The following is a 13921-nucleotide window of genomic DNA, read 5'->3' as shown; positions in this document are numbered from 1 at the left end:
TTAAGAGTTTTGGGTCTTGCTAAGATAAATAAGTGTGAAAAGAGATGACATCATGTGTCTGTCTCTTTCATATTTGATTACATAACACTATCAAAGTATTTATAGAGTAGAGGGTTAATAGATCAGACAGTGTCTTGAACATAAAATATATCTATAAAGCATAAACCTAAATTACTGCAAGGACCCCCACCCTTACACTCCTAGATGATACCTTAGGGGAAGTAAGCTTTAAATATGTGAAATTATATATATGCACACACATACATGGGCTTCCCAGGTGGCGCTATTGGTAAAGAACTTGCCTGCCAATGCAAGAGTCATAAGAGATGTGGGTTTGATTCTTGGAGGGAAGATTCCTTGGAGGAGGGCATGGTAACCCATCCCAGTATTCTTGCATGGAGAATCCTATGGACAAAGGAGCTTGGAGGGCTACAGTCTTATAGGGTCACAGAGTCGGTCATGACTGAAGCAACTTAGTACACAGACACCTACACACACACACACGCACGTGCACGTTTGCAATATCAAATGCACTGCCTTAAAGGGTACAGTCTGCATTGACTTTTCAACTGTTTCTTAGCTGAATTCAAAACAGTTACATCTTATACTGTATATGAAACAGCCTACAAGGACCTACTGCATAGCACAAGGAACTGTGCTACAGGGCTTCCCTGGTGGCTCAGAGGTTAATGCGTCTGCCTCCAATGCGGGAGACCCGGGTTCGATCCCTGGGTCGGGAAGATCCCCTGGCGAAGGAAACGGTAACCCACTCCAGTATTCTTGCCTGGAGAATCCCATGGACGGAGAAGCCTGGTAGGCTACAGTCCACGGGGTCGCAAAGAGTCAGACACGACTGAGCGACGGAACGGAACCTGTAATAGATGAGAATGTAGAAGATGTTGGGCTTCTCTGGTGGCTCAGAGGTAAGAATCTGCCTGCCAATGTAGAGATACAGGTTTGATCCCCAGGTTGAAAAAATCCCCTAGAGAAGGAAATGGCACTCCACTCCAGTATTCTTAGCTGGGAAATTCCATGGACAGAGAGGACCCTGGCAGGCAGGCGACAGTCCGTGGGATCACAAGAGTCAGACACAACTTAGCAACTAAACAGCAACATATATGTATGTACAAATGTATAACTGAATCACTTGGCAGTTCACCTGACACTAACACAACATTGTAAATCAACTGTATTTAAATAAAAAAAAAATTTAAAACCACTAAAAGAATACATCAAGGCTATATATTGTCACCTTGTTTATTTAACTTATATGTTAAATAAGAGAATATGAGAAATACCAGGCTGGATGAAGCAGAAGCTTGAACCAAGATTGCCTGGAGAAATATTAATAACCTCAGATATGCAGAGGACACTACCCTTATGGCAGAAAGAGAAGAGGAACTAAAGAGCCTCTTGATGAAAGTGAAAATTTGGCTGAAAACTCAACATTCAGAAAACTAAGACTATGGCATTCCAATCCCATCACTTCAGGGCAAATAGATTGGGAAACAATGGAAACAGCATCAGATTTTATTTTCTTGGGCTCCAAAATCACTGCAGATGGTGACTGCAGACATGAAATTTAAAAACACTTGCTCCTTGGAAGTATAGTTATGACCAACCTAGACAGCAAATAAAAAGCAGAGACATTGCTTTGCCAACAAAAGTTCATATAGTCAAAGCTATGGTTTTTCCAGTAGTCATGTATGGATGTGAGAGTTGGACTCTAAAGAAAGCTGAGTGCCAAAGAATTGATGCTTTTGAACTGTGGTGTTGGAGAAGACTGTTGAGGGTCCCTTGGACTGCAAGGAGATCCAACCAGTCCATCCTAAAGGAGATCAGTCCTGAATATCATTGGAAGGACTGACGCTGAAGCGGAAACTCAAATACTTTGGCCACCTCATGCAAAGAGCTGACTCATTGCAAAAGACCGTGATGCTGGGAAATATTTAAGGCAGGGAGAGAAGACAGAGGATGAGATGGTTGGATGGAATCACCGACTCGATGGACATGAGTTTGAGCAAGCTCTGGGGGCTGGTGATGAACAAGGGAGCCTGGCGTGCTGCAGTCCCTGGGGTTGCAAGGAGTCGCACACAACTGAGCGACTGGACAACAAAAACAAATTACATCCATAAAGCCCATACGCTTGATGACAAAAGTTTTAAGAGGCGACCAAGACTTGAAAGTGTCTGAAAGTACTAGTTTCTTTTCCTATCCTCATTGCAGTTCTTAAGAAATGTATGAAGCCACAAAATAATTAACACTGCAGAAATAATAGCAATAATTCAGTACTAAAATTAGTTTTTCAAATGGAAATTCTTTGCATTTTAACTGTGATCACCTGATGAATAAATGAAGTATTTTTAATCCATTCGTCTCACTTTCAGATAATTACAGACAAGGTTTTTAGTTGTCAAGAACATTTTCTATAAAAAATGGAAAGAAATAAATTATCTGTGTTCATCCTATGCCTCTTGTAGCCTAAGAAAAATAAGAGCAACTTATTATTTTTTTTAATCCTGGTGTTTTGTTCAGTTTAGCTCTTTGCCTCTGTCTGCCTGGAAATGTTGGATTGTTATTTTGTAAAGAAACATGCAAAGCTGTTTCATTATCTTCTTTGACTCAACAATGCTTATGCTTGCTTCTGATTATAAAAATAATTTTTACTATAAAAATTTAGAAAGTACAGAAAGGTGGCTGAATTAAAATTTAAAGTTACCACCAAGCTGTTAATGAAAGCTTGCTGCTTCCTTCATTTTGCACATGAATTCATTCTAACTAATATATGTATAATGTATAAATAAAACTTGTTTCATACTTTTATTTAATTAACATTACAGCCTAAGCACTTACCAATGTTACTATTAAAAAAAATCTTTAAAACATAATTTCTATTTGCTGTATAAAGTATAGCATTTTAATATTTCAAGAAACAAAGTATAACTTTTTCTCTTCTCTTTAAAATTGCAATATTCTCAACTTGCATAACTTCAGATATGCAGATGACACTACCCTTATGGCAGAAAGTGAAGAGGAACTCAAAAGCCTCTTGATGAAAGTGAAAGAGGAGAGTGAAAAAGTTGACTTGAAGCTCAACATTCAGAAAACAAAGATCATGGCATCTGGTCCCATCACTTCATGGGAAATAGATGGGGAAACAGTGGAGACAGTGTCAGACTTTATTTTTTTGGGCTCCAAAGCACTGCAGATGCTGATTGCAGCCATGAAATTAAAAGACGCTTGCTCCTTGGAAGGAAAGTTATGACCAACCTTGATAGTATATTAAAAAGCAGAGACATTACTTTGCCAACCAAGGTCCGTCTAGTCAAGGCAATGGTTTTTCCCGTAGTCATGTATGGATGTGAGAGTTGGACTGTGAAGAAAGCTGATCGCCGAAGAATCGAAGCTTTTGAACTGTGGTGTTGGAGAAAACTCTTGAGAGTCCCTCATACTGCAAGGAGATCCAACCAGTCCATTCTAAAGGAGATCAATCCTAGGTGTTCATTGGAAGGACTGATGCTAAAGCTGAAACTGCAATACTTTGGCCACCTCATGCGACGAGTTGACTCACTGGAAAAGACTCTGATGCTGGGAAAGGTTGAGGGTGGGAGGAGAAGGGAACGACCGAGAATGAGATGGCTGGATGGCATCACCGACTCTGTAGACATGAGTTTGAGTGTACTCCGGGAGTTGGTGATGGATAGGGAGGCCTGGCATGCTGTGATTCATGGGGTCGCGGAGAGTCGGACACGACTGAGCGACTGAACTGAACTGAACTGAAGCAATAGTAAACAATAATACTTTGATAAACATTTATATGTGAATCTTTGTCTAATTTTATATATCTCTGATATTTCTGTAAAATAAATTCATGGATAAGCAGTCTCCCATCTGCTTTGACTGTATTTTACAGGACAATTTGATTATTTATTTAAAACTTGGGTTTTCAGGAACAAGCTCACAAATAGCTTCAACTGCTCATAGGCTGGATGGTATTCATTTCATTATTAGACTTAAGAATGTACCAATTCCCTTCACATGAATCAAAGACCAGGTAATTTTTTAAAGAAAGTCAACTATCATCATTTTGCTTACTTTATCTTGACATAAATAATAGCAAATGGTAGCTACTGTTATTATAGTAACCACCTACTTTTCATTACCCTTTGTATACAACTTCCTAAATCCTAGTAAAATAGATGATCCTAGAAAGCTGTTGATATATTTATTAAGTATCAACTCTGGTCTTAGCACTGTGATAAGCACCAGTCCTTCCCACAACATCTGATATTTTTTTATTGTTCTGAAATGCTTATTTTTGCTTTTTTTTTTTTTTTTGGTTAGATTTATAAACTGAAACTTCAAGATGTACTTTCTCCATATGGGAATTCTGAAGACTGTGGTGTTATTACTATACACTACCATAGTCTACAATGACTTTGAAACCCTATATAGAAACGTGAAATACACTATGAGGTGTATGTGCCTTTTCTATAGCTTCTGTCCCTTAAATGTCTTCCTTTGGCAGAGAAACTGGAGTGCAAAAAGGGAGTCCTAGATTTACAGACAATGGCACAGTATAGGATTGCATTTTATTACGCTGTGGATAGGGCTTTCCAGGCAGCGCTAGAGGTAAAGAACCCTCCTGCCAATGCAGGAGACATAAGAGACACTGGTTCCATTCCAGGGTCTGGAAGATCCCCTGGAGAAGGGCATGCCAACCCACTCCAGTATTCTTGGCTGGAGAATCCCATGGACAGAGGAGCCTGGAGGGCTACAGTCCATACGGTTGCACAAAGCTGGACACAATTGAAGCGACTTAGCACACATGCCCACTGTGGATTAATGAACCATTGGCAGTGGATGAATGCTTTTTTCACATATAAGGAAGGCATTTTGCAAGAGATTCTCCCACCTGGACAATGATACATAAAATTGAAGTGTCAGGCATGCATGTGTACTTTTGTATGTTTCAGAGATTTAAACAAATAATAGGGAACAAATTCCATACACATTAGCAAATACACAGAAGACAATCAGTATAGCATAACCCTACAGGAGAAAACCGAGAACTTTCAGATGTTTAAGATGGATTAAGAAAAGGCAGAGGAACCAGAGATTAAATTGCCAATATCCGTTGGATCATAGAAAAAGCAAAAGAGTTCCAGAAAAGCATCTACTTATGCTTTATTGACTACGCCAAAGGCTTTGACTGTGTGGATCACAACAAACTGGAAAATTCCTAAAGAGATGGGAATACCAGACCATCTTACCTGCCTCCTGAGAAATCTGTATGCAGGTCAAGAAGCAACAGTTAGAACTGGACATGGAATAATAGACTGGTTCCAAACTGGGAAAGGAGTATGTCAAGACTGTATATTGTCACCTAGCTTATTTAACTTATATGCAGAGTACATCATGTGAAATGCCAGGCTAGATGAAGCACAAGTTGGAATCAAGATTGCCGAGAGAAATATAAATAACCTCAGATATGCAGATGACATCACCCTTATGGCAGAAAGTGAAGAGGAACTAAAAGCCTCTTGATGAACGTGAAATAGAGTGAAAAAGCTAGTTTAAAACTCAACATTCAAAAAACTAAGATCATGGCACCCAGTCCCATCACTTCATGGCAAATAGATGGGGAAACAGTGAAAACAGTGACAGACTTTTTTCTTGGGCTCCAAAAATGACTGCAGATGGTGACTACAGCCATGAAATTAAAAGACACTTGCTCCTTGGAAGAAAAGCTGTGACAAACCTAGACAGCCTATTAAAAAGCAGAGATATTACTTTGTCATCAAAAGTCCACCTGGTCAAGGCTATGGTTTTTCTACTGGTCATGTATGGATGTGAATTTGGACCATAAAGAAAGCTGAGCACCAAAGAATTGATGCTTTTGAACTGAGGTGTTGGAGAAGACTCTTGAGAGTCCCTTGGACTGCAAGAAGATCCAACCAGTCCATCCTAAAGGAGACCAGTCCTGGGTGTTCACTGGAAGGACTGATGCTAAAGCTGAAACTCCAATACTTTGGCCACCTCATGCGAAGAGTTGACTCATTGGAAAAGACCCTGATGCTGGGAAAGATTGAAGGCAGGAGGAGAAGACTGAGAATGAGATGGTTGGATGGCATCACCAACTCAACGGACATGAGCCTGAGCAAGCTCCGGGAGTTGGTGATGGACAGGGAAGCCTGGCATGCTGCAGTCCATTAGGTCACAAAGAGTCAGACACAACTGAGCAACTGAATTGAACTGAACTGAACAGGAGCAAATCACAAAGCGGCAACAATACTTAATAGTAAATATTAAAACATTTGAACTTGGTAGAACTGAATTAATATTAGTTGAATTCACTGAGTTAAATATTTCAAAATAATGTTCATTAAATTGAATAGAATCCTATCCAACCTATGCCATTCTAGAGTCTGGAATGGTAAGGTGAGAAAATATCAATCAAGGAGATACATGTAGTTTAGATTTCAGAAATCATTTTCAAAGAGTTAGGAAAAATATCAGTGAAATTCTGGATCTTACACTAGATTTAAACACATATTAAAATAAGTAAAGACTTAAACAAATTATACCCAAAAATAGTGATAGAGCAATCAGACAGAGTACATGTTTATCAGTTATAATTAGAGAAATACAGTTTCAAAATAGACAAATGTTCTATTTTTGGAGAGAAATTAAATTTTCCAAAGCTATTATATCTGATTAAGCATCAATATTCATAAATATTTCAAAATGTATTATTAATAAAACTCAACATATGTTCATTCATAAATAAACCTATAAGTATAAATGAATAATAAATAATTATAAATATCAGCATTATTTTCTAATTACAAGTGTATTAGTCCTTCATTCTCATCATTGTTATCATGTCTTAAGTTATGTAACTGTAGTTAACATACTTGGAGAAGGCAATGGCAACCCACTCCAGTATTCTTGCCTGGAGAATCCCAGCGACAGAAGAGCCTGTTGGGCTGCCATCTATGGAGTCGCAGAGTTGGACACGACTGACGTGACTTAGCAGCAGCAGTTAACATACTTACAACATAGAGTGAAAACAAGCTCAAAGCATAGCTAGTTCAGTGGAGGACATTCAAAAATATCCTGAGCAGATAGAACAATGGACCTAAATAAAAGTTAGGACCTTTAATTGTGGTCAATGTAAATGTCTATATTTAGATTCAGACATATTAATAGGGGCCTGGTGTGCAAACAGTTCCTGTACTCTTGGCATGTACTTGGCATGCTGAATAACCAAGTGCAGATTTAACATACATAAAAATATATTGAGAATAGTCAAAAGGTAAGATATCAAGCATTTTAGGATATGTCCACGGACGAAGTAGCTGCAGTCCATGGGGTCACTGAGCGACTTCACTTTCATACATTGGAGAAGGAAATGGCAACCCACTCCAGTGTTCTTGCCTGGAGAATCCCAGGGACAGAGGAGCTTGGTGGGCTCTGCCGTCTATGGGGTCGCACAGAGTTGGACACAACTGAAGTGACTTAGCAGCAGCAGCAACATGGACGAAGTACCCCATTCATGGCTAATGATAATTTCAAAATTGTCAATCATATCAAACAAATTCATAGTTCTGATTCTAAAAATAAAAAAATTACCTAAGACACGGTCCCTTCTTTCAGGCTGTCACAAGCCCAAATGTCAAAACAGACATAGTTAAAAGAGAAATATAAATGAAGGATTTATTAACTATGGCAATATAATTAAATAGTATTTGGATCATTATTTTCAATTCTAGTCATTTAATTTTAAAAGACACCACCATTATTTAGTTTTTTTAAAATATAAAGTAATGAGAAAATGATTAGTATCTTTTTATAAATGGAACCACCAGACTGAGATTTAAAACAAACAAAATATCTCACTCATAGACAAGTAGCTAGTATGTGTTACATCTGAGAAAAGAGCAGAGATGTTTCTGCTTTGAAATCACTGCTCTGAAAATAACAGTGTACAGAGATAAGCTTCTATTAAGGTGTGTCCTGTTGAACCAGTGTTTCATAGGATATTAAGGATAACCAAAGGAAAAGATTCTGTAGTTGAATAATTTTGAAGAAGACTAGGTAAAACTAAATTGACAGGTTTCTTTGCTGACAAGACTTTGCTATTCTGATATGAATAGTGAAGCACCTAAAACACAGTCTGTCAAATAGACTTTTGAAATGCATTTGACCCCAGAAGCATTTTATTCTCTTCTTTCACTGAATATTGTAAGGAGTTTCTATGGAACACTCACTGGAAAATCTTGTACACTCGAACACCAAAAAAATAAAAAAATAAATAAATGCAAATGTCAGGAGGTAGAAATATTCAATAAGGAGAGAGAGGCCTCAGCAGGTTCATGATAGATGTCTCTAAAATGTTTGTCTTGTCAAAGAAGGACATAGTATTTCATCAAAGTGGAAATCTAGATTTAATGAATGGAAAACAAATTCCACCTCAACATAATATCTCAAAGAGAATTAAAAAAAAAAAAAATGTAAGAGCAGCCCAACAAAAGTGCTTATCGGTTGTCAAATATTTACCCAAGCAATTTCTACATTGGTGGAGGGTCTGAAAATACCACTAAAGTCTCTTTCTAATTCTTATATTTGATAGCTCATTTGCAGTAATTATCAGCTGAGGTTTGCATACATTTAAGAATTTCAGATTCTCTGTCCATTTTTGTACCATTTTGAATTAAGCATTTTATAGACAGAAGACATACAGATTAGCTGTCAGAATTTACTGCAAATACAAAACCCACATAACAAGTATACACAGTTTACACTTAACATCAGGAAAAAATTAACTCACTGTAACTTATAAAACAAGAGATTTAAATAATGTTAATCATAAATTCCATATGTGCAGAATTAAAATGGAAGATTTCTCATTTAGGAAACAAGGCAACGGGGCCTGGAGAACACATACAGGGAAGCGTAAGACCATAGAGCACAGAAGGGCGTCGGGAGTAGGAAAAAGCTGTGAAATATACGAGGCACGTTTCTGTCATTTACATGTGTCTTCCACGTGTCTATACATGCCTTGGTGCCATTACATGCAAATACATTACACGGGTTATCAAAGGATTTTACTACAGTGTAACGTGCATCTGCTAGGATAATAAATCAGATGAAATACTGATACCTATTTGCGTATTCCTTGATGATCTGATAAATGCTAATCTTAATCGTTTCATTTTCAAACCGGCCGTTGCTCCGATCCTTGTATATCCGGAATTCTGCTGCAGTCACTGCTTCTCCTTGGGGAATCTGCGTAAGATCGAACCGGAATTCTTTGTAATGCCTTCGCTGGTGCGAAAAATCTTTGTCTCTTTCAACTGAAACCAACAAACAGAAAAGGAAGTAAAATGTTAGTCTTTTATTAAGTATGGAAATTAATGGTAAATTCTTTCACTTTGGAAAACAAACAAGCAGGATGTTATAAAACTGGGAAAACACTAAAACCACAGACTCGTACGTGTTTCTAGTTAAAGGAAATTCCACACACCAACAGCCTTTAGTTCAAAAGCAATATAACCTCTGCGGTTTTATACAAATTCCTGGCTCCTAAATGGAAAGGTTATCCAAAAATGTTTTTTAAAAGGGATGGTTGTAAAGTTATTACTAGTGTGTGCATCCAGTACCGGAACAGAGGAGGCTTCATACAAGAATTAGGACTCTGTGATAGAAAGCTCCAGAGTTCCAGGTGAGGTCAGCAGTGAGATTTAGTACAGCCAAGGGAGGAAAATCGGAAGGCGGCCCAGGGAGCTGCCGGCACAGCGGGACTGTGTTTATGAAATTTTAGAGGTCAAGGAAATAAAACAAATTCATTTTCACAAGGAAGATTATTTCTAAAATGTCTTCCCAGGAGAGCTTTTTCCTCCTTTTAGCAAATGCAGTGCTCTATTTTTTTCTTAAATGCACTTTCATTAGTTCTTAGTGGTTACTGAGTGCGACCTCCCCAGCCACCCCCGCACCGGTGGTGCAGCAATCCAGTCTCCCAAAGCCCTGCGCCTGTTCTTAGGCTTCATAACTAAGAGAGGAACACGATTCCGCCTTCAGCAACCTTCCTACCAAAAGAGGCCAGAGAATTTTTCCTCTTGGGAATGTGAAGGAGTGTTGAAGAACTCAGGACAGGAAGTGTCAGGCGTAGCATTACCTAATCTGGCTTTATAAAATGCTGTATTGCTTGATACAGTCTATGCTTGTTATCCACCAGGGGTCTTGGCCTTCCCTAGTCAATAGAAATTGATCAGAGATCAAACAAGAGATTCAGACAAGGCTTTATTGGGGCCCCTGTTACAGCAGCAGGGAGCAAAATCAAGAGATGCCCTTGCTTGCTGCTGAGGGGAGGGTGGCAGTGAGCCAGCTCCTTATATGAGCTGAGGGTAGGAGTGGGTCAAGGGGTCAGGCCAGAGAGATGGCTTAGGTGGTGCTGTGTGCAGGGGGCATGTGCAGGACCCTGCTTTTGCTCTCAGCACCCTGTTTTTGCGCCAGGCTCTTTAGAAGTGGCAGTTGAGTTTTTGATCTTTTTGTATTTTTTGTCTCTATTTTGCCCCAACTGGCATACACATATTTTTAGTCCCTTATAGTTTCTTTGTATTTTTTTTACTCAAGATCAGTCCAGGTGCAGGCACTGCAGTGAAGAGTCCTGCATCCCACCTTGTCTCATGCTGGGTACCAAAAAGTGAAGTCGCTCAGTCATGTCCAACTCTTTGCCACCCCGTGGACTGTAGCCCACCAGGCTCCTCCGTCCATGGGATTCTCCAGGCAAGAATACTGGAGTGGGTTGCCATTTCCTTCTCCAGGGGATATTCCCAACCCAGGGATTGAACCCAGGTCTCCCGCATTGCAGGCAGGCTCTTTAACCTCTGAGCCACCAGGGTACCAAAGTCTTTCTTAAAGAGCCACCTAATGAAAGGGCACATGTTTAGTAATGACATATCATTTGATGGAATTAAGTTTCTCAGCATTGATAGGTTTCTTAAAATCTCAGTTATCTCAGATAATATTGGACAGTGAAGCCTGGCAGATGATGGTCCAAAGAGACACGACTGAAGCAATTTAGCACGCATAGGACAGGTTACAAAAAATCCACTGCAAAGTACTGTGTTCCAAGTGTCTCACAAACCTACAATAATATTTTTTACATACATTCCATGATACTTCATTGCTAAAATGTCATTAAAGAAGATAAAAGATACATGCTATAAAAACAACTCCCAAAGTTTGTTAATGGCATTAAGATACAAGAATATCTTTAGGGGATTAATTAAAATGTTATTACCAATGCTGCTGGAAATTTATGACATTGGGGCCCTAAACCAGAGGAAAGGTCAGGATTAAGGAAGAGAGAAGACAGTCATGATCATTGAGGAGTGATTTTGGGGAACCAAGGCTGTTGGACACTTAAGTACCAGCATCAGACAGGTTCCAAGTCTGAAAGGAAGCTCATGATAAAGAAACCCACAATTATTTGCCTTTAACCTCCAAAATAATCTCTGGTTTATTTTCCCTAGAGGAGTAGCAGGTGGTTTAGGAGCTCAAGAAGCTCAGTGCCACCTCCACCTTAGATACCTAAATGGAAATTTAAGCTATACCTGGAGGCATCTTCATCCCATGAACTCGGAGAGAACAGTGCTCTCAGACTGCCTGGCTACACCAACACTATCTCCCATGACTCATGATCTTTTGTTTTATTTAAATATCATTATCTTGGTCCTAAGGGCTTCCCTTGTGGCTCAGCTGGTAAAGAATTCCCCTACAATGAGGGAGACTTGGGTTCGACCCCTGGGTTAGGAAGATCCCTGGAGAATGGAAAGGCTGCCCACTCCAGTATTCTGGCCTAGAGAATTCCATGGACTGTATAGTATAGTCCATGGGATCGCAAAGAGCTGGACATGACTGAGCAACTTTCACTGGTCCTAAAAGAGGTTCATTCCTTGAGAAATTAATTAACCTTTCCCTAAATAAGGAAGATGACTGCATTTTTAAGATCCTTTTGTGTTTCATAAATTAAATCGCTTTTATGTCTAAACTTCAGCTGGCTATAGTGTCGTCTGCTATGAACAAGTCTCCACGTCCAAAGTGTAAGGGCAGAAAATTACCTACAAACTGGATTTCTAATAGCTAGAGTGTACATATGAATTTAAAATTAGCCAAAACTCTTTTTTCACACAGCACTACATTTAATTCACTGTAAACTTCTTCTTTTCTGATCCTAATTGAGACAAAACAGATGACATCATGAAACATATTTAAATAAAACTGTTTTAAGCATTTATTTACATTAACACATTACACTTTATAACAACCTGTGGGGTAGGTTCTATTATCATCCTCATTTTGAAGATGAAAAAACTGAGGAGGCAGAGTAGAGAAACTTGGTCAAATAATTTGAATCTGTTGGGTAGAAAGTTAGGCATCAGCAACAAGAGGTGGCCTGTCTGAAAGGGATGCGAGTTGATCTCTAAACTCCACGCCAGGCACACCCAGGAGAGCTCACAGATAGGCTTCAAAGTAACCACAGAGACCTTTCCACTCCTGCACAGGCACCCTAGGTACACAGGTGGTGCAAAATAACCACAGGGGCTTCTCTAAGTAACCTTGGGCAGTAAGGAGTCCATTAAGGGCTCGTGAATATTTACATTTAATTATAGCAGACTGAATTACGGGAAGACATAAACACACACTTGTTATATACCTTGCAATTGTCAGTTGGCCTTGAGGGTATGCCCATTTGAACTCCCTTTCATTTACTGGCGGTGGGTACAGGTCCTACTTTGCACAGGGCATGGCCCAAAGTACGAACTGGAAGTATGAAAGGGGGAAGCCAAAAGGGGTCACTAGGAAGGACGAGAGCTCCTTTGGGGTCAGCCTACTCCCATGTCTTGGGAGTATCTGTCGTAAAAAATCTGTGAGCTGAATTGAGCTGTAACCTGTCTGGTGTTCTATACCTTATACTCCATTGCTCCAAATTTTTGTTGTGACAAGACAAGAACCGAAGAAGAGAAATAAACTGACCTGACAAATCCAAGCACTTGAACCAAACTGTGATTCTTAACACGAGGCTGGGCTGCTTGTGCTAAGAGACTGTTACTTTGTCCTAACTATGTATGCTTTAATAAAGATCAGATAAATTAGAAGTTTGGGATTAATAGATACATACTACCATATATAAAATAGGTAAACAACAAGGACCTACTCTATAGCACAGGGAACTATACTCAGTACCTTGTAATAACCTATAATGGAGAAGAATCTGAAAAAGAATATATATATATGAATCATTTTCCTGCACACTTGAAACTAACACAACATTGTAAATAAACTATATTTCATTTTTTAAGAAAGGAAATAAAAGATCTGAAATTTTGCATTTACAAGTCCAAAATCCAAAAAACTCTGTAAACTGAAATTTTGGCTTTAGCTTCAATTGGCAGAAAAACTGAAAATGAACCAATTTGAGATGATTTTTAAAGTCCCCATTTATCCCCACTTTATATTTATTGCTTTACTGCAGAAATGTTCTGTTTGTTTGAGTGGGTGGCACTGATCCAGACTCTGCTTGAGAAATTCCACACTTTAGACTCTAAGCACTCATCAGTCATTCAAAAGTATATATTCTCTATTCTGAAAGTCAATATTCAAAATTCAGAGTGATAACAACCATTATTCAATTTTCCATTAACAATCAATTTTGCATTTGAAATTTAGACAAAAATAACTGTAATTTTAAACATCAGAATTTTGACATGAGTTTGTTAAGGTCCAATCTAAAGCATGCACCTGCATGATGCAGATGAGTATTGAATTCATATTATGTAAAGTCATCTACTGTTCTGGAATCCCCTGTGAGATGTTAGTGTAATAAAGTGGAAAGCTAGAGTTTCAGCTGTTA

At 38.8% G+C, this 13921-nt stretch overlaps 1 protein-coding gene across 1 annotated transcript in view; it reads right to left on the bottom strand.

Moving 5' to 3' along the window:
- BMP5 (bone morphogenetic protein 5) overlaps nt 1-13921 on the bottom strand; it is a 142233-nt gene that overhangs the window by 54948 nt on the left and 73364 nt on the right. The window contains exon 2 of the mRNA XM_055406807.2: nt 9167-9359. Within this exon, the coding sequence (XP_055262782.1) occupies nt 9167-9359 (193 nt within the window). The remainder of the gene's footprint in view (nt 1-9166; nt 9360-13921) is intronic.

This window comes from Moschus berezovskii, chromosome 23 (assembly GCF_049115385.1).
Source record: "Moschus berezovskii isolate FMDL1 chromosome 23, NW_MosBer_1.0, whole genome shotgun sequence".
NCBI classification, from domain to species: Eukaryota; Metazoa; Chordata; class Mammalia; order Artiodactyla; family Moschidae; genus Moschus; species Moschus berezovskii.
Note: the sequence above shows the minus strand (reverse complement) of the source record. Positions and strands in the feature narration are given on the sequence as shown.